This window comes from Xenopus laevis, chromosome 6S, assembly GCF_017654675.1.
Source record: "Xenopus laevis strain J_2021 chromosome 6S, Xenopus_laevis_v10.1, whole genome shotgun sequence".
Taxonomy (NCBI): domain Eukaryota; kingdom Metazoa; phylum Chordata; class Amphibia; order Anura; family Pipidae; genus Xenopus; species Xenopus laevis.
Genome location: NC_054382.1, coordinates 64,087,934 through 64,110,033, shown reverse-complemented (window position 1 = coordinate 64,110,033; position 22,100 = coordinate 64,087,934). Strand labels below are relative to the sequence as shown.

General features: G+C 38.9%; 1 protein-coding gene across 1 annotated transcript in view; it reads left to right on the top strand.

The window, feature by feature from the left end:
- Nucleotides 1–221: 221 nt before the first annotated feature.
- The window catches only part of ankh.S (ANKH inorganic pyrophosphate transport regulator S homeolog), an 83,367-nt gene continuing 61,488 nt past the window's right edge, over nt 222–22,100 (top strand). The window contains 1 exon segment of the mRNA NM_001090455.1: nt 222–696. Coding sequence (NP_001083924.1) covers nt 601–696 — 96 coding nt within the window. The 5' untranslated portion in view covers nt 222–600.

Here is a 22,100-nt window from a genome sequence, read left to right as displayed (position 1 = left end):
CCATTGCACCTCGACGAAACGCTTATTTAGACCTGTGTAAGGTTGTGTGCTGTCATCTAACAGCCATATTGAATCCCCCTGTTTACTGCCAGCAACCGGTCCCACTGCCACACGGTGGCTCCCATGAGCTCCAGAAGACATCGTGACCTCCCCCTTTTTTATGTCATGCACAGTGAATGGGGGAGGAGAAAAACATTGTCAGTCACACACGCACATTATAAGCAACGGCGGCAGCTCCCGGCTACACATTCACATGACATTCTCTCAGCCCCGGCAACAGAACAACGTGTTTGTGTCACACATTCTCTTCCCCTGTGTGTGTCACCGGCGCTAATATTTTTTTTACCTTCCCCGCACTAATGGGTGATGGAAAATAATCTGTCAGCAGCAGAGATCTTTGGGCTGTCCCTCCTACTGCTGCTGGCTGCGGATCACTGCTGAGTGGGAGGGCAGGGATGGACATGATTCCTCGCATTTCTTGTTAAGGGATCCACATGCGGACCGTTATTCTGCTGCTAGCTGCTTCACATCGCTGTGCTCCTGGAGTCCTGTTGTATCATCATCCCATGTGCCTGGGCTGTTTACTGACCGACAGGGATTATGGTGAAATTGCCATCTCTCACGCCTTACTGGCCCCTCATCCGCTTCTTGGTTCCTCTGGGCATCACCAACATCGCCATCGACTTCGGCGAGCAGGTACTTCAGCCTTCCGCTCTACATTTTGTTTCCCTATTGTCTGCATGCTGCACAGCTCTCATAGCCACTGCCATTATGGCATCAGTCTGGGGATCCAGTATCTATATAATATTCATTTTGGTATCACCCATTTATCTATCGTCTGTCTGTCTATAGCTATCTATCTATCTATCTATCTATCTATCTATCTATCTATCTATCTATCTATCTATCATCTATCTATCTATCTATCTATCTATCTATCTATCTATCTATCTATCTATCTATCTATCTATTATCTATCTATCATCATATATCTATCTATCTATCTATCTATCTATCTATCTATCTATCTATCTATCTATCTATCTATCTATCTATCTATCATCTATCTATCTATCTATCTATCTATCTATCTATCTATCTATCTATCTATCTATCTATTATCTATCTATCATCATATATCTATCTATCTATCTATCTATCTATCTATCTATCTATCTATCTATCTATCTATCTATCTATCTATCTATTTAATCTATCTATCTATCGTCTATCTATCTATCTATCTATCTATCTATCTATCTATCTATCTATCTATCTATCTAGCTATCTATTATCTATCTATCATCATATCTATCTATCTATCTATCTATCTATCTATCTATCTATCTATCTATCTATCTATCTATCTATCTATCGATCTATCTATCTCTATCTATATATCACCTCTCTCTCTATCTCTCTCTCTCTATCATCTATCATCTTTATATATAATAGAAGATTGATTTAACATTATAACACTTGATCATTCCATATACATGCCATTCATCTTTCCTATAACATCATTGTCCTCTATCCAACTGTTTATCCATGCATTCAGTATATTACTTTATTTTTCATCTGTCTACATCTATCAATTTTTCATTTATACAATGTGTAATCAATGTATATGTCTATAACATTCTAGAAATGTGTATGTGAATTCACACACTGAAGCCAAATTCAGTAATGTATAGCCCAGAGAGTGTGGCGGATGCACAGCAATAATACATGTTTGAGCACCTGCTGGTATTGATGCTGATGGATAAAGCCATGTGTGTGTTTGTATAATGCTGGCATTTTCTGGTGATGCCTGTCAGAATGATATTGATGTTTGGGGGAACAAACCTGTGTATGCCAGGGCACAGGGTCAGTGAGGAATGACAATGTCATGCTGAGGTGAGTAGGATGCTGGCATTGTTTACCCAGAGATACTGTTTGTAAATTGGTGGGGGTGGGAGGTTACAGAGAGGTTAGTGGATCTGGCAAGCTCTAAGTGCTTCCTCATGCCCCCCCCCCTGTCAGCCACTGACAGGGGGAACATATATTTTTATTTCTCGGTTCTTCTCATGACTCCCATTGAATTAGGGCACAAGTATATACAGTAGTCCATATACTTATAAGTATATACAGTAGTCCATATAATTAGACTTCTTTAAGAAAAAATAGCCTTTTTTGCCTGATCTTGTTCCTTCCTTATCATTAAACTTCCCCATGCACCATGCTTCTGAAATATTCAACGCACTGCCATTAAACATGTGCTCTTTGTCCTGAAGGGTTATGTAATTTCACATTATGCATATTAACATTGCGTATCAGTGCAGGGAAACACTTCCTTTTTTTTATAACAAAAAACTTCAGTTTTACAACATTTATGATTTACATGTAAGTGTCTGTGTGCACCATTAATAGATCTGGTAGCACACAATCTTCAGAGCTCAGGTACTGACTCCTTTTCATTATTGTCCACTTTTAAAATACCTTTTTTTTCTTTCACAGTAACCTTAGAGGAGATGGAAAATCAGCAATCACGGGGGGGTGCCTAACTTTTGGCACCCCCAGTGATTGTGACTAGCCTTCTCTTTTAAAGGGGTTGTTCACCTTCAAATACCTAGTTGTTTTCAGATAGTTCATCAGAAATAAAGACTTTTTCCAATTACTTTCTATTATCTATGTGTGACTGTTTTTCTAATATTCAAGTGTAGAGCGTCATGTTTCACCTTCTAAAGCAGAGGGGGGTCGCCGACCCTGTAAACTGTTCTAAATTGATACATTTAGATATACATTTGTTATCTTTGTCCCTGCTGAGCAGAATCTCTGGGTTTCATTTCAGGCAGCTGTTAGCTGATACAATATTTGCCAATTCTTGAGATGCTGCTGAGAAATGTATCAAGTAAATGTTGCAGAATTGTAACAGTTTAGAGTCTGCGCCTAAATTACTGAGCTGGAAGACGCAAACACTAGAAACAGGAACCTTAAACTTTAATCTTAGATTTTGAAAAAACAGTAAGAAATAAATAATGGAAAGTAATTGAAAAAAGTCTTCATTTATGGGGAGCAATCTGAAAACAATTGAATTGAAAAAGTGTTTGGAAGGTGAACAAAATGGTAGACACACTGGCACACAAGGAACTTTATGCAGGGTTACCCCTTGCGTTTATTAAGTGCGGACGTGCAACGTTTCGGGGCGAGCCCCTTTATCAAGCATGATGGGTGAACAACCCTTTTAATAACACCATTTAGGCTATCTGCCACTTAAATGTTACTTAAATGATGTACTACAACATACTCACCTGTATGAACTTGCAAAACTCACCCAACTCTCTCTGTGAGTGTGTATGCATGTGTGTGTAACTACTGTATATATATATAACACACAAGAATGATGACTAGCCTTTTAATTATAACAGTAAAAATGTGGCTTAGTGATGTCAATAGATAAATCAGTGCTTAGTGATGTAATTTTTGTCACATGACTTACCTAAACTTGTGTATTTTAATAAATAATGCACCCCTGTTGTAAAATATGAGGATATTAGATGTCAACTTGGAGTTTCATAATCTGAAGAAAACCACTAGGCCTTTAAACCTTTATTTGGCCATGGAAGTTCTTGGTGATGTATAATATGATAACAGTAACCTATTTTTGGGAAGGGCCCTCTTCACCTTTTGTATCAGTTAAAGGAGAACTAACCCCCCCACAGTCAAAAGTCCCCACTCCCCCCGAAAGTCCTCGTCCCCGCATCCCCCCTGCATAGTGTCACAGCAGAGTTGTGTCCCCTTTAGAAATACTGACCGCACATACAGAACAGGGCAGAGGAGCACAGGGGCGCCATGTTCGTCAGCCTCGGCTTCTTCCGGATCCTCTTCTTGTCATTCAGTAAATTTACAGAGCTTTCCGGCTCCAGCTGCACATGCGCCATATATAGACATGTCGATCGCTTAACGAAGAAGTCGAGGCTGGCGAACATGGCGCCCCTGTGCTCTGCTGCACTGTTCTGCATGTGCGGACACTATTTCTTAAGGGGACACAATTCTGCTGTAACACTGTGCAGGGGGAGGGGGGGCAGTGACTTTTGACTGTGGGGGGTTTAGTTCTCTTAGTGTATAAACCTATTTATTGTACAGCATTGCAGAATATGTTGCCACTGTATAATACACTAGAGCCATGAATATCCTGTAAATTATATATGTACCTGCCCTTTATAAAATATGAGAATATTAGAAGTGATATTAAAGTTCCAGATCAGCATGGTCTGTTGGCCCCTGAAGTGAAATACTTACTGAGAGGATCAGGCAGTCTATCTGAAGTTAGTCAAACTACTAACCAAATCTGGCCATGCATAGCCAACTTTAGATCTTTCCTCCCCACTTTATAAAGTATATGTCTACAGTTGGTTGTGTCTATTTGAGTCACTGGTATTCCTAGACTGGATCACATGCTGTACATTCAGTTTAGCATACAGTGACATACATTACTGGCTGTTCAGGTAGTATTGTAATAAACATGCAGCAGCCTAATTTTGGCAGCAGTACCATAGATCAGATTTCAAGGTCACTCTAAATAAAGCTATCGTTAATTATAGAAATACTGTATACTTTTTGTCCTTCCTTTACAATTGCTTTGGTTACTACTAGCATTATGAAAGCAATATTTAATTTGTATAGAAACTCTTACATAAATGTATCTTTAAATAAACTGAATTTTTTGTAGCAGGAGATCCCACTTCCAATTACTTATTGAGTACATTCCATAAACACTTATTTTCTATGCAACAGTGGCTTTATCTTTTTCAAATATACAGTTTGGCTTTAAACTGAATTTAGTAGCTCTAGTTTATCACTCAGAGAACATCTGCAAATATAACAGTAAGCATGGTTTGGTTTGGAGTTCTACAGTACCTTGATCACTGCAAGGCCTGGTTGATATAAGATAAAACTTGCATTTGATAATTTATGCACTTTCATTTTTATTAAGATCTAATGGCATGGTTTACACAAGCTTGTAAGTAACAAATATTAGAGCCAACATTTTTAGTAATTTTGGCTCTTCTGTGACTGATTGTGGCTAACAGCTAGGTTTGCAACATTTTGCAGGAATTCTTACTGCAGTGTTAGATATTTTAAGACAATTTTCAGTGGGTCTTTATATTTTATACTTTGTCGATATTTTTTTTTTTAAAAAAAAAATGTTTTAACTTTTTGTTCAGCAACTCTCTAGTTTGGAAATTCAGCACCTATTTGGTTTCTGTGGTCTAAATTACCCTAGCAACCTAGCAAACTGTAAGATGACTAGGAGAAGATCTGAATAGAAAGGTAAATAATAAAAAGTAGCAATAACAATAAAATTGCAGCCTCGCAGAGCATTCGTTTTAGCCTGTCAGTGAACCCTCCATTTTAAAGATGGAAGGAGTTAGTTGAAGGCAAATAATTTAAAAACAATACATTTTCCATTCTTTCTATTGAGACCCTCTCTTTTTAAATTTCAGTGTCACAGTCACATCACTGCCTGAGTGCTATAGTAAATAGCTGCTGAAATTTGAAACTACTCCAGTTGGGGGGGGGCGGTAATAAACTGGCCAAAATGGCCCCGGAAGCACTAGACTGCCTGCACTAGGAGTGAGCTCTAGTGCTCTCCCAGGCCATTTTTTAATAGGCGTTATTAGAGCACAAATCCAGTAGGGGAAAATATATGGGAATGACAGTGGCCCTTAAGGTTTCCCTGTGTGGATAGATGTGGTTACACTTTGATCCCTTAGGCTAGCTCCACAAAATCCACTCCTTGTGTGCAATGACAGGTGGATGCAATGCAATGGCATGATGCAGTCTTTCTGGCAGAAAAATGCATGTGCCCTTAGACTAAAATCCCATTTGTTTTTGTCTTTTAATTTGTATTTTTGTTTTACAAGTTTAAAAAAAGAAGAGAAAAGTACATTCCACATAAGCTATACATACAGTACATATTTTAAAGCACCATGTTGTAGGAATACTAAACAATAATTCAAATATGACTGTTGTTATAATAATCATGTGTTATCAAGTATAACACACTGAATTAGTAAAAAGATGCTCTATAACAAATGAAGGATTATTCTGTTAACGTGGCAGGCAATTCAGTGAAAAGAGTTTTTGTCTCGTGATCTGTGGCAGCTTGCAGTTGCTGTAGCATACTATATGCTGCTGCTTTCTGAAGCAAGTGATAGTGTCACATATGCTGACAAAGGGTTATGCAATGCAATAGCAACCAATCATTGTGTAGCATTTACTGGTCATGTTTAAAAGCAAAATCCTTATTGGATGCTACAGGTTACTGCACCTGAACCAGCTTAGTGGTTTTTATTACATAAGGCTCTATAGTTAAATTGTTGACAGTTTATAATAATTCCTGTGTTTTACCTCTAGTATACATGTAATATGTGAGACTAAAATATTTCCTGTATCCTGAATAGGGTTACTTTGCAATCATGCACATCTAACAATTGAGAAATCATTATAATAATAAATCATTTAATGTGGTTAGAGGTAAGTGTTTATTATTCTCTCACATGCTGATGATTTATTTCCAGTGTCTCCACTTCCCAATCAGTTATTTTCCCTGTGTGCTCATTATAATTGGCCCCTATCTAAAATGCTTCAAAATATAAATCTATACAGTTCTTTCTTTTTGTGTAGTATTCATAACTGTGGAAGGTGGGGCAATTAGCAATTTTAGTTGATGAATACACCTATACTTTAAACTGAAGGGTGTTATCTAATACAATGGTAAGGGATGCAGGGCAATGGTCTGTAGTTTTCCCTCAAAACACACTTGTTCATATAGATGAGATAGTGTCAGAGGTGATTCTGTGCCCCTTGCCGTCTGAGGTGGCTCTTGCGATTCTGCCCCCTCTCTCCCCAGTGATTACCGTTTTTTGCGCAGAAGCGAGTCCAGGTGGGGGCTGTATCTCTAGGAATCATATAGACTTATAATGGGGAATTTATCGAATAATTAGTTTGTCGCAGACCCATGAATGAGGTGTCAAACCGTTCAGATTTTCCCTATTGACTTCAATGAGAAAATGTAAACAGCTGTAATTCTCACAGTAATAAAGCCAGAGCTCCCAAACTTGGCACCGTGGGTCACTGGGTGACTGCAGCCAAAATTTACAAAAAGTGGGCAGAGTCTACAACAGCCAATCAAATTTCAGCCATTCAATTAAATAGGAAAATTTTAAACTGCTGCCGCTCTTAGATGGTTAATGGCAGCCTCCTCAAAGTTGGCACAGTTGGTCACTGGGGGACTGGGATTAAAATTAAGAAAAGTGGGTGGAGCCAAAACCAACCAATCAGATTTCTTTGATTGGTTTTAATGGGAAAAATTAAGAAGGCTGCCATTCTCTCAGTATTGATGTCAGGGACCTTGAATATCACAAATGTGGTCGCTGGGGGTTTCCACTTCAAGTTTAGAAAAAGTGGGCGGAGCCACCAACAACCAATCAAATTTCATTCATTGATTTTCAATAGAAAAAAATAGAAATGCTGCCATTTTTACACATTAAATGACAGCATTCCCAAACTTTGGTATGTTAGTCACTGAGTGACTGTGGTTCACAATTAGGAAAAAAAGGGGCGGGGCAACAACAGCCAATCAGATTTGGGCCTGAGTTTTGCCACGGCAAGCACCACTCACATTTTCTTCAGGAAATGTACCTCTCTAGTTAGTGGTGCTTGCGAAGCAAAGCATCACTACTGTTATTTAGTGGTGCTTGCGAAGCAAAGCATCACTACTGTTATCTTGCAAACTTATTTTTATTCTTCTTCCGTATGAAAGTTTGGCGCGTAACTAGTCCCGCACCGTTTGTCCTAGACCCATGAATGAGGTGTCAAATCGTGCGGCTTAATCGGGAATGGGGTGGTATGACTTTTCTAAGGGGTGGGTGGTTAATTGCCCCTTGCGGGGGCAATTAACCACCCCGAAAAGTCCCATAGATTAACATTGAGGCCAACTTTTGACGGATTCTAGCGCAGAGAGGGAATCTTGTAGAAACGTTAAATTTACCACATTTGAAGAGGTTTGCGACCTGTGTCAGATGATACCCCACACGAGGGTATAAGTTTTACCCCCGGGGCAGGAGAGGTCCCCAAATTTGCCCCATTGACTTATAATGGGGAATTTATCGAATAATTAGTTTGTCGCAGACCCATGAATGAGGTGTCAAACCGTTCAGTTTATTCAGGAATGGGGTGTTGTGACTTTTCTGTCCTATTTTGGGGACCCAAAAAAGTGAGCGGAGCCGCAAACAACCAATCAGATTTTCCCTATTGACTTCAATGAGAAAATGTAAACAGCTGTAATTCTCACAGTAATAAAGCCAGAGCTCCCAAACTTGGCACCGTGGGTCACTGGGTGACTGCAGCCAAAATTTACAAAAAAGTGGGCGGAGTCTACAACAGCCAATCAAATTTCAGCCATTCAATTAAATAGGAAAATTTTAAACTACTGCCGCTCTTAGACGGTTAATGGCAGCCTCCTCAAAGTTGGCACAGTTGGTCACTGGGGGACTGGGATTAAAATTAAGAAAAGTGGGTGGAGCCAAAACCAACCAATCAGATTTCTTTGATTGGTTTTAATGGGAAAAATTAAGAAGGCTGCCATTCTCTCAGTATTGATGTCAGGGACCTTGAATATCACAAATGTGGTCGCTGGGGGTTTCCACTTCAAGTTTAGAAAAAGTGGGCGGAGCCACCAACAACCAATCAAATTTCATTCATTGATTTTCAATAGAAAAAAATAGAAATGCTGCCATTTTTACACATTAAATGACAGCATTCCCAAACTTTGGTATGTTAGTCACTGAGTGACTGTGGTTCACAATTAGGAAAAAAAGGGGCGGGGCAACAACAGCCAATCAGATTTGGGCCTGAGTTTTGCCACGGCAAGCACCACTCACATTTTCTTCAGGAAATGTACCTCTCTAGTTTTTATTCTTCTTCCGTATGAAAGTTTGGCGCGTAACTAGTCCCGCACCGTTTGTCCTAGACCCATGAATGAGGTGTCAAATCGTGCGGCTTAATCGGGAATGGGGTGGTATGACTTTTCTAAGGGGTGGGTGGTTAATTGCCCCTTGCGGGGGCAATTAACCACCCCGAAAAGTCCCATAGATTAACATTGAGGCCAACTTTTGACGGATTCTAGCGCAGAGAGGGAATCTTGTAGAAACGTTAAATTTACCACATTTGAAGAGGTTTGCGACCTGTGTCAGATGATACCCCACACGAGGGTATAAGTTTTACCCCCGGGGCAGGAGAGGTCCCCAAATTTGCCCCATTGACTTATAATGGGGAATTTATCGAATAATTAGTTTGTCGCAGACCCATGAATGAGGTGTCAAACCGTTCAGCTTATTCGGGAATGGGGTGTTGTGACTTTTCTGTCCTATTTTGGGGACCCAAAAAAGTGAGCGGAGCCGCAAACAACCAATCAGATTTTCCCTATTGACTTCAATGAGAAAATGTAAACAGCTGTAATTCTCACAGTAATAAAGCCAGAGCTCCCAAACTTGGCACCGTGGGTCACTGGGTGACTGCAGCCAAAATTTACAAAAAGTGGGCGGAGTCTATAACAGCCAATCAAATTTCAGCCATTCAATTAAATAGGAAAATTTTAAACTACTGCCGCTCTTAGACGGTTAATGGCAGCCTCCTCAAAGTTGGCACAGTTGGTCACTGGGGGACTGGGATTAAAATTAAGAAAAGTGGGTGGAGCCAAAACCAACCAATCAGATTTCTTTGATTGGTTTTAATGGGAAAAATTAAGAAGGCTGCCATTCTCTCAGTATTGATGTCAGGGACCTTGAATATCACAAATGTGGTCGCTGGGGGTTTCCACTTCAAGTTTAGAAAAAGTGGGCGGAGCCACCAACAACCAATCAAATTTCATTCATTGATTTTCAATAGAAAAAAATAGAAATGCTGCCATTTTTACACATTAAATGACAGCATTCCCAAACTTTGGTATGTTAGTCACTGAGTGACTGTGGTTCACAATTAGGAAAAAAAGGGGCGGGGCAACAACAGCCAATCAGATTTGGGCCTGAGTTTTGCCACGGCAAGCACCACTCACATTTTCTTCAGGAAATGTACCTCTCTAGTTTGTATTTACTTTCCCCTAATGAATTCATTTATTATAGTATTGATGATAACACTTGAAAGTGAAAGAGCTACACAGGAAAAAAAACAACACTATGAAACTTATTAAAGGCCTCAGCTTTCAAGACTGTACTGTCTGTCAGCAAGTTTGTTTTAGGAGCTCCCCCTTTAGTAAACATGTGCCAATATGGAGGTTTGGATGGTATCAATATTCATATACTGAGCATGTTAGATGCATATATGTGTTAAGTCACTTGCGCAATCGCATGATTTGGTGGATGTCACCATAGGCCTTAAAATGTACCTCTAAAAGGGATGTAGGGAATGAAAAAATTATGTGTTTATAAATCCTGTCCCTGAGGAAGTTGGGCATTTAACCATGTGAAATGCATTGGACTAAATTGTATTCATCTGTTTTTCTATGTGATATATTGGATGTCTTGTAAGTAGCAATTTTTTGTGTTTTATTCATTTATTAAAACTTGCTTCACTATATACTGGCTTCTTTATTTAATGGAACATTGTTTCACTGCTGGAGCATTTGAAGATCTGCTGCAGGACCATGTGCACCTTTATTCCTTTCCATTCAACTTTGTACTGGTCTATACCTAGTGAGTAGGCTGACTCACTGGGACTGGGTTTGCGTTAGGGAGAAGTCACACAAGAGCATTAGTCAATTTAAGTGGATTTTATTGGTCATTTTCAGACATCATTTTGTATATACACAGTTTGTATTAACTTACTATACTATATAGTTTTTATCTGATGTGCGCTTCCTTGTAGTTCTACTCCTGCACAAAGGGATGATTCAGGAAGCTGCAATTCACTTTTTGGATATTGGACATTTGATTGTGAAGATAACGTTTTAGTACTGAACATTTGTTTAACTGGTGTACTGTCTGTACATGCCTGTACTTAGATGGGCACATTGTGCTGGTTTCATGCTATTTGGTTATGGATTAGCCCTACATTTTCTTTCATTATGCAAAGAAAAAAATCTTTATTATTTTTGGGAGTATCATCTTTTAGGGTAAGGGCATACAGGCATATTCGGGGAGATTAGTCGCCCAGCGAAGAATAAAGGCATTCTTCGGGGCGACTAATCTCCCCGAACTGCCTCCCCTGTCTTCCCGCTGGCTAAAATGTAAATCGCCGGCGGGATGGCACTCGGAGCAATTCGTTTTCCAAAGTCGCCCGAAGTTTCCGTCCTGCCAGCGATGTACATTTTAGCTGCTGGAAAAGCAGGGGAGGCAGTTCAGGGAGATTATTCACCCCAAAGAACGACTAATCTCCCCGAATCTGCCTGTGTGCCCTGATCCTTAAAGTGGAAGGAAAGGTTCTTGTAGACCAAACATGCTGTCTGTTTAACCTAATGCCTTCAAGCAAACTCTATATTATGTATATTTATTTTATATATAAATTAATATATATATTTTTATATTTATTTATTTTATATTAGACAGCTTACTTAAGATATTCTCAGCATAATTCATTCCCAGTACATAGCTGTTCAATCTGCCTGATGATGTACATCTATTGACACTAATGTTGCACATCCTAATATAACACATATTATTATTATTAACATGTATTTTTAGAGCACCAACATATTGCGCAGCGCTGACCCACTATGCAAAGAGGGGAAAAAGAAATCAAGAAATTTCAGACCAGCATTAGAGAAAAGTAGACATGCAGTGGGCCATGGCCCAATGGGTTGTCAAAAGAAAAGGAAATTGACAAATGTAAGATGAGTACTAGATTGTACGGAAAGAGCCTAGTACGAAACTAGGTTCACTGCAGACAAACTAAAGGTGGCCATAGACGTAGAGATACGCTCGTTTGGTGATGTTTGAAGTGGGCGATATCGGGCTGATCCGATCGTGGGCCCTAGGGCCCAACGATCGGATCAGAATGGAGGCCAAACGGGCTGTCAGATTGTGCGATCCGAGGGGATTTTCTAACCTGCCCGATCGGCATTTGACCGACTTTCGGCCAGATATCGTTTGGGAAAGCCCGTAGGGGGGCTCTACACACGAGCCGATAAGCTGCCGACTTGATCTGTCGACAGCTTTCATCGGCCCGTGTATGGGGGCCTTAAGAAACCCAGAGCAGCACTCTGATTTACCGAACATACTATGGTACACATAACTAAGATAGTGCAGTTTGACCTTTCCCTGTCCTTTAAGATAAATAAATTATTTTTAACTGACATCTTATTAGGTGACATAGAAGCACTAAACTGCAAAATCTGAAAGACATTGTAAACAGTGTAATAGAGGAAGGAAGGTCAGTTCAGTTAGAGAAAGTTGTGTATGTTAAAATAGTCTTAAAAATAGTGTACATAGAAATAGAATGAGTATTATGACAGGAAAGGATGAGTGAGTGCAAGCAATTGGAATATAATTATATGTTGTTAGTTGCTGTGTGCTGCCTGAGGGAAGAATAGCCTGCAAATGAAGAGCACAGGAGATGACAAGATAACAATATGGGCCTGTTACTGGAGCAAAGTGTTTTTAGGCCAATGTACTGCAGTGTTTGTGTTTGTATATATATATATATATATATATATATATATATATATATATATATATATATATATTTATTTAAACATTCATTTTTATTGATCAATTGTTGTACAGTGCACGTGAAACTCCATATATATCATTCAGTGAGAAGTTGAACTCTATTTGTTTGATATCATCTTTCACAAGTCCAGTTATTAAGACATGAATGGGCACAAAACTGAAAGGACGGTGTTTGTTTCAATGGTATCGTTCTTGGATCAATATGTGCACCGCCAATCTACGGTTACGTATTGTTGTAAAAACATACATTTTAATATAAGCAAACTTGAAGGAAAACAAACAAATAGAAAAAGAAAAACCAATAAACAAAAATTGTTCTTATCTTAGGTATCATGTTTTTAACAAGGTCTCTGATACCAAATTTTTTTTTCAGAAGGTTGAATTTGTGGTTTAGATCTGTGTTATGTACCAGTCAGTGGTATGGAAACAATTGTATATTTGAACTTTTCATATGCTAATAAACATCTCCCATGTTTCAATGAATTTTTGGGCTGTTTTGTATTCACTTCTACCAAGTCTGTGAAGAATAGCTTTTATTGGAACAGTATAGTGTGTGTGTGGGGGGAGGTTCACAAATCCATACTTATAGAATGGTATTTTTAGTGACTGCTGACAGGATCAGTAGGAGTCTATTTTGGCTCCCCTGGTCATATGTATGGCGGGGTCTGGAGTCGCCTCCAATATTGTCCATTGTGAAGATGGGTATATAATTGACCAGGTATTTGATTGCATACCTGGAGCCAAAAATGTTCCATAGTGCATTAGGTCAGGCAGGGACCCCACTGAGCTTTGTACAAGACCAGTGGAGTAAAGAGTACCACATTTGTTTATATGCTGCAAGAATTTGCTTCATGTCCACTGTCCATTGTCTCTGTCCCTTTGTCAAGTTTTCGTGGTCTATATTTTCTGTTAAGAATTTATAGTTAAAAGATATGTCTCCCTTCCCATTACTAGGGTTCCAAAGAAAGCTGTCTAGGGTATTATCCCAGTCCTTCTGTGAATAGTGGTGGATAGTAGTAGTTTGGGCTTGTAGGAAAGCAAAAACACTCCTGGATAATGAGGGATATTTATCTCACATTTGGGTGTATGTGAGTGGTGCTTTGCGGTTTTTGTAAAAGTAAATTTCATATAGTTCCAGTCATAGTTCCTGTCCCAGTCTTGTTAGATCTGTAGTGCTTGGCGACTTTGAAACTCTGGGTTTTGTAAAAGTGGGATGTGTAGTGTGTGTGGCAGAGATTTTTTTTCTGTATTGTTTGCCATACTAGCCAGGTTGAATGTAACAATGGGTTATTTACCGCTTCGCCATTAGTTCCTGCTGTAAGTATAGTAGGTGGGTGCGTGTGAGTAATTGTTGTTCCTGCATGGTGTTTGTATAGAGTTCAATATTGCAGAGTATTTATCCAGTCTTTTACATGTCTGAAGGGCGACACCATTATATTGTTTGATATTGGGGAAGTTCAGTCCTCCATTTAGAGTGTATTGTTGTAACTTTATGTTGTAACTTAGCTATCAATATTGGTACGTTTTGTAGTTTATAGAGCAATTTTGGAAAGGCAATCATCTTAATTAGTTAGATCTGCCCATAAAGGAAAGATTATATGATTGCCATTTTTTATGTTATGTAGTTAGTTCTTCTATGCCATTTGCGATGTTATAGTAGTATAGTTCAGTGGGGTATTTTGCTAGTTGTATGCCTACCGGTAAATAGGGAATTTTGTCTTTAGCACATTTGAAATTATTTTTTACACTCCTTCTAGGTGTGCTTTTCAGGCCCAATTAAGTAGCCACCGATTTTTCTATGTTGATACAGTAAGGAGAAATTTGTCCAAATTGGTTTATTAATGTGAATATATGTGGTAGGGCTTGTTTGGGGTTTCCTATGTATAACAGAAGGTCGTCTGTTTCGTTACATGGGAGCCTATCCAAATTCCCTGGAATTTTGTCATGTTTTGGAGGTCTAAGGTCAGATTAAATAGTAAAGGTGACAGGTGGCATATCTGTTGTGTTGCCCTCTGTATGGCAATTGGGTTTGTGATCTGGTCATTAAGAAGGAGTTGTGTTTCTGCATTGGAATATAATGTGTGGATATATTTTTTAAAGGTGGGACCCAATTTTCTAATTTCAAGCACCTGGTATAAGAAGGGTCATAATATTTTATTGAAGACTTTCTCTGCATCTAGGCTCAGGAGTATATGTGCTTATTTCACACAATTACTAGTTGATGGGTAGTTAGTAAAGTTGGGATTAAAAGTTGGAGTCGATAGGCTATAATTGTGGATAGTATTTTAAAATCTACATTTTAGAGAGAGCTAGGGCGAGTTACTTGTGGGGTATTAGTTTTGGAACTAGGATAGATAGGTTCCTTTATTTGTCGAATACAAAGTTATACAAGCACAACCCGTAGTGAAATGTACCATGATCATTCCAAAATTGTCTAATTTTAAATAACAATATACTAGTGAAATGCCTTAAACAATACATACTAAGTATATAATAAATAAAATGTAGTGCTATACAAACACTAACAATAGCCATAATTTGACTGCATTGTGCATATATTGTAAACAATACATACTAAAGTGCAAAGTGTTAACAAAACACAGCATCATCTAAAATATCCAAAAAGAAAATATATTTATAGATTCATCAATATCAAAATAATTAAAAAAGAAAAAAGCTGTGGTGGCATATCATGATTAAGAAGCCTAATGGCCTATGCTCTTTGTGTGATACGTGCGTTAATTATAAAGACCATTGATTATCAAAAGGCTGCCTGCGATTTGGTGAATACATGGGTTTGGCCATTCAGTGTCACTCTCAATTTGCCTGGGTATATGAGTGAGGAATGAATATTATTTTGGTATACAGTAGGTATCGGCAGACAGGAGTGAATTCTCACCTCTGTTGAGACACTGATGTGGAGTCCTGGAAGATTAGTATTCTGTTGCAGTGCACTTGCAGGTCTTTCATTTTTCTGTATGCCTGTAGAATCAAGTCTCTGTACGTAGAGTTTAGGAATTTTGCTATAACTGGTTGTGTTTTGTTCCTATTTTGTCCGATCCTATGTGCTCTTTCAATAGTTTGTTGGTAGTCTTCCGCTTCTGCTGTGCAGATGGGGATCATTGTAATTATGGGGGACTGTCTTGTTTTTGGAATCTGTGTTTGCTTTGTGTTTGTAGTGCCACGGATGATTGATTATTACCAATGAGGGAAGTTTGATGTCTTGTAAATGGTATGCTCACTGTATGGCTTAAAAGTTAAATCAGGGTATTGCAATGTGTATTGGCTGTGGTATCACTCATGTAGTTCAAGGTTCTGAGACCAAGCCGGGTAGAAATTCCTTATGGCTGGGGAAAGTAGTGGTTGCTTTACCTCTGGAGTTGGCTGCCAGCCTGAGGTCTGCTCAGTCTGTTTCCCTTGTAGTAAACCAGTCAGGTTGCAGTCCTGGTTATGGATAGAATTATGCAGGTTTATGTAAGTTTTTTTGCAGGACCAAGCGTTATTGTTGTAGTGCAGGCCCAAGCACACAGGCGGTTAGTGCTGTGGTCACCTTGTCCCATATAAATAGTGTCCCAAAGTCTATGGGTTGGCTTGAAATAGGTGTGGGGTTCCCCTGTCCCACTATCAATAACAGTACCTTGTGGAGAAGATGCAGGCCACTACTGAGCTGTGGTGGTTCCTGGAGAAATTATGAAGGATGTCCTTGGATTGCGTGATTCTCTCATTATGGATGTTGCTCCTGTGATTCAGGGCACGAGGCCTCAGATATATAGGCCCAAGCCTGCTGTGTGTCAGTAGACTTTCAGCCTCCAGGAGTAGTGTGCCTCTTGGTTCCAGCTGATTTGGTGTGTCTGGTGCTGTGAGGCTCTAAATCTCTGCTGATTTCTGCTGGGTGGGTATATATATTTTTAAAGAATATATGTGTAATTTTCTAATTCCTGTCAGGACTTATATTTTACTACAGCTGCAAAGCTAATGTAAAAATGGTGCATGCTGGCCATTGGTTACCTTTACCCACCGCTGTTTAAATTACTGAACTGATTTATTACTGTTGTATTATCATTAACATGTATTTATAAAGCACCAATAATAGATAGATCAATACAGAAGGTAAAGAGGACCCTGCTCTCTGTAGTTTACAAGGTAATTAATCACCAGTTTCAGCAAGAATTTTCAAACTGGGCTAGCCTCTTAAGGGATCAAGAGCAGAGACAGGGGACTCTGCTGAAAATCAGAGTGAGATTAGGGGATGCTTATTTGCTTTACTAAATACAGCTAAAAGCCATCTTGAAGCTCAGTTAAGATTAGCAGTTTAACATTTTTGCTGGCCTAAATGGACTACGTAGAACTATAGTATTATGACCAATTTGCTAATATATTCCTGTAGCTCTAACTTTTATTAGCTAAGGGGGCCTGACTTGAACTAAAAAAGTCTAAAACCACTGATTTAGCACTGTTGTGTTTTACAAAAGCTGTTTAATAGGAGAGTGGATGTGGAAGTACAGAATACTACACAGTCCTCCTTATGGTCTGTGTCTCAGGCTACAGAGTATTAAAATGAGAAGGAAAAGTGCAAATATGATTGCTTGCCAGCTGAAAGGCTTTTTGAGAGTAAACCTGTACCTTGTTCTGTAATGATAGATGAATTATGCACAGTTAACATTAACAATGTAATAACTGGTAAAGAATATTACATTGCAAAATGCTATTAGTCTATTTATGTAATTTTTTTCTGTTGTAATCCTTTCTTTAATCGCCCATTTTTTTGCTCCCATTTTTTTGCTCCCTGAAACCCTCATATGTAATATTGCCAATATTCAAAGAATGAATAGATACAGCACACAGTAAGCTAGATATCTAATTTAAAATCAAATTTGTTTATGATCCCAATATACTATACTAATAGTTGTTAAATGTAATAATGTATATTTACAATAACCTACTCTATGTACCAAGTGCAACTATTGTGTGTGTGTGTTTTAGTTCCAGACATTACTTTCCTGTGCGGATAAGTCAAACCTGTCTCAAAATGTTATTCCTGATACAGTAAATTGTTACTTTTTTTGACAATCTGTGTGGATAAGTCAAACCTGTCTCAAAATGTTATTCCTGATACAATAAATTGTTACTTGACAATCTGTGAAGGGCAGGAATCCCAGGAAATGGGACAAACCTATTCAAAGCTGGTAAAATCATCGAGTTTAAAGATAAAAATGGTTAATCCAGCATTTCAATTTCTCTTACAAACAGATTCAGAATTATTTATGAGCTGTTCTGCCTGGGCTTTGATAGTTATTAAGATTTACTTGATGTTCATTTCACTGTACATTTCAGACACTGTGTTTGTCTTGAGCTTCACTCAGCTTTTATATGCTAAATGCGTGTGTGTTTCATAACAAATACATTCATAGTAAAGTTTTGCCCCAAAAAGCCAGATCAGAGTTTAGTAAATAGGCCCCTAAATGTCCATATTTTACTCTAAGGGATACACTCCACAATCAAATGTAGCTGTGTGGGTCAAAATGTAATGGGACTGATACAAAAATCTGAGGTGTAAACTACATGTCTGTTTACTCGTTTACTCATCTGATCAAAATTGTATGTAGAGTTTTACTTAAGAAGTACAACTGCAAGAGTTCCCTGGGACAAGACAAGTAATGGCAGGGTCAGACTGGGGGGCCCGGGGCCCACCGGGGCTACTGCCAAAGGGCCCCCCTCCGGACCCACCTGCATTGCCGGCCAGTGTGTCGCGTCTGCGCGCATGTGCACAGCGCTGCGTCTATGAGCATGTGTGTGGCGCCTTGGTTGTGCGCATGCTTGCATACAAAATAGTTTTCCAGCGACCTCCAACAAAGGGGGTCACGGCGTTGAGCCACATGTGGGTGCGGACCTGAGCCCGGCCCACCGGGTTTTTTCCCTGTGCCCCGCCGGCCCAGTCCGACCCTGAGTAATGGTGGCGTGGCTCCAGAATAGTACCCTGGACTGGACTGATGTATTTATGTATATGCCGTGCTCCAGTTGCTGATCCCCTTGCCCTGCCCCATCCCTCCAACACCACTGCCTGATTTCACATTATCTGAGTGTTTTAGACAATTTTTTTAAAAAAATTGTCTAAAACAAATTGTGTGCCTGTATGTATTTTAGTAGACCTGTAACAAGCCAGGTTTGACTCTCCAGATGCAGAGAATAGAACTTTCTCTTAAGGGTTCAGATATGGGACCTGTTATCCAGAATTCTTGGGACCTGGGGTCTTCCGGATAACAGATCTTTCCATGATTTGGATCTTTATACCTTAGATCTACTAGAAACTTATGTAAATATTAAATAAACCCAATAGGCTTGTTTTGCTTCCAATAAGGATTAATAATATCTTAGTTGGGATCAAGTAAAATTAGTTGTATTATTACAGAGAAAAAATAAATCTTTTTAAAAATGTTTTGATTATTTGGATAAAATGGAGTCTATGGGAGATGAACGTAATTCTGAGTTTTATGGTTTATGGGTTTCCAGATAATGGATCCCATACCTGTATTAGTTTCTACATCATGATCGGCAGTATTTCCATGCCATTCAGGTGGATTTTCAGTACTAAAACTAACTAGATTTGCCTGAACAAACACAAAGTTATTTGTGTGACTGTGATGTCATAAAAGCCATGTAAAGCAGTTTTATCAATGTATATTTATCTGAGGTGACTTCTATACCTGCACATAATGGTCCGGCTATACATGCCTAGATTTTGTAAGGCACCTTAGCCAGTTTTATTCATTGCCTGACCATCTGGCCATGTACTGTATGTCAGCCATCCTTTGCATAAACGGAAAATGTAATTTTTAAGTAAGGCAGTGAGAGGGGCTGCATTTCCTTTTTCCTTCCATCCTTCCTATCTTTTGGGATGTTGGTCTAAATGAATGATATCCCTGTATATGCAAGGTGTATGGTCCATTTGGCTTGAGGGCTGATTAAATACACTACAGGCTCAACCAGTGTACGACCACCCTAAACCTTCTTTTCATAATGGTCATAAGGTCATAAGGAAGTTCCAAACTATTAATATTAATGGAACAAATATATTGTTTGGGATCATTTTCCCAAAACACCTACCAAATATTCTACCAGCTTATTTTACCAGGCAGCAGCCAAGACACAGCACCCTCACAAGAGCACGTGAATGCTATGCAATTACATACCCAATGTCTTAGACTAAGAAAAGCTTGCCTCGTATCAACAAAATGAACTATTACTACCAGTTTCATATCTTAAAAATATACAGATTGTCAGTTTGCCAAAACTAAAGTATTATGAAAGTATCTTTGTCATGAAAATTATTTTTCCTCACCTAACATTGACACAACCTTTTAGGCTAAACTTGTTTCTACAAAAATCACCCATTATGCTGTAGTTCCTGTAAACAAAATTGCTGCCACTCTGATGCTTACCTTCCTAATGTTCCAGCTAGACAGTTTTGCAGTACTCACATCACATGGTCTGATTACAGACATTCAGTTTACGAGGAGTGTCCCTGAAATAGAATCAGTTCTGCTTGTTCCGGTATTTCTCATCTGTTTTGAGTATTACTCAGGATAACATTCTAATGATCAACATTTGCATTAATTCTGAGAAAAATATTCTGTTTTCTGAAAACTGAGGAGTTATGAAATAGAATTTTAAGAAGTGTTCCAATGTAAATATAAGCAGCTTTGTGCCATAGACTATTGAGATGGGGGAATTAGTGAGGTGATGTCTATTACACTCATACAGACTTTGAATAAGGAACTTCTCTCAGATATGTTTTTGATTTCACACTGTAAATTGTAATAAATTGTTCCAAATGAGCATTTTAAAGTGAGGCACCCACTGCTGTGCCAAACCAAATTACACATAATGTGGTCTAAAGAGATTAATCATGGCTTCCTCTTAAGAAGTTGTTGAGGGTGTCTACCCATGTCTAGTAACCCATTCGTTTATCTCTCCATTTGGACCCACACAGATCTCTTTTTGTGTGTTGTGTTTATGTGAAAAATTAGTTATACTGACTTATTTGATATACCGCAAAATGGATTTGTAATGAGGTCACGAGTTTGTTGGAAATTTTCTGTGCGGTTGTCTCAGCATGAAGAAAAAAACAAACAGATTGGAAAAGTGCACAATCTATTTCCATTGGCTCTGTGTCATTGAGTTGACATGGCATAAGCTTGGCACACCAAAAAGCAAACGTAAAAACATGTTCCAAGAATTGTTTGTTATAATTCAATGACTTTATTTTAGTTCAGTATTTCCCCACACCTTAGTGGAGGGTGTTGTAAGTAATGTATCAGTGTTTGCAGATGACACAAAACTATCCAACCCAATTAATTCCATCCAGGATGTGGCATCCTTGCAACACGACCTTGACAAACTGGCAATCTGGGCAGCTAAGTGGCAAATGAGATTCAATGTTGATTAATGTAAAGTCATGCACCTGGGATGTAAAAATATCCAAGCCACTTATACCCTTAATGAGACTGCACTAGGCAAATACATTATGGAAAAGGACCTTGGAGTCCTTGTAGATGATAAACTTGGCTGTAGCAAGCAATGCCAGTCAGCAGCATCAAGGGCAAATAAGGTCTTGAGCTGTATTAAAAGGGGTATAGAGTCACGGGAGGAGGGGGTCATTCTTCCACTGTATAGAGCACTTGTAAGGCTCCATCTAGAATATGCCGTACAGTTTTGGTCTCCAAAACTCAAACAGGACATTATTGTATTAGAGAGGGTACAGAGAAGGGCAACTAAGCTGGTAAAAGGTATGGAAAATCTTAGCTGTGAGAAAAGACAGGCCAAATTGGGGATGTTCACGCTGGAGAAGAGGCGCTTAAGGGGTGATATGATAACTATGTATAAATATATAAGAGGATCATATAATAATCACTCTAATGCTTTATTTACCAGTAGGTCTTTCCAGCTGACACAAGGTCGCCCATTCCGCTTAGAAGAAAAGAGGCTCTGCCTAAATATTCGGAAGGGGTTTACAGTGAGAGCTGTGAATATGTGGAATTCTCTCCCTGAATCAGTTGTACAGGCTGATACATTAGATAGCTTTAAGAAAGGGTTGGATAGCTTTTTAGCAAGTGAGGGAATACAGGGTTATAGGAGATAGCTCATAGTCCAAGTTGATCCAGGGACTAGTCCGATTGCCATTTTGGAGTCAGGAAGGAATTTTTTCCCCCTCTGAGGCAAATTGGAGAGGCTTCAGATGTTTGTTTTTTTTTTGCCTTCCTCTGGATCAACTAGCAGGCAGATTAAAAAAAACTAAAAAAAACTGAAAGGTTGAACTTGATGGACGTGTGTCTTTTTTTCAACCTTACTTACTATATTACTATGTAACCTGCCTCCCTTAACCCACAGACC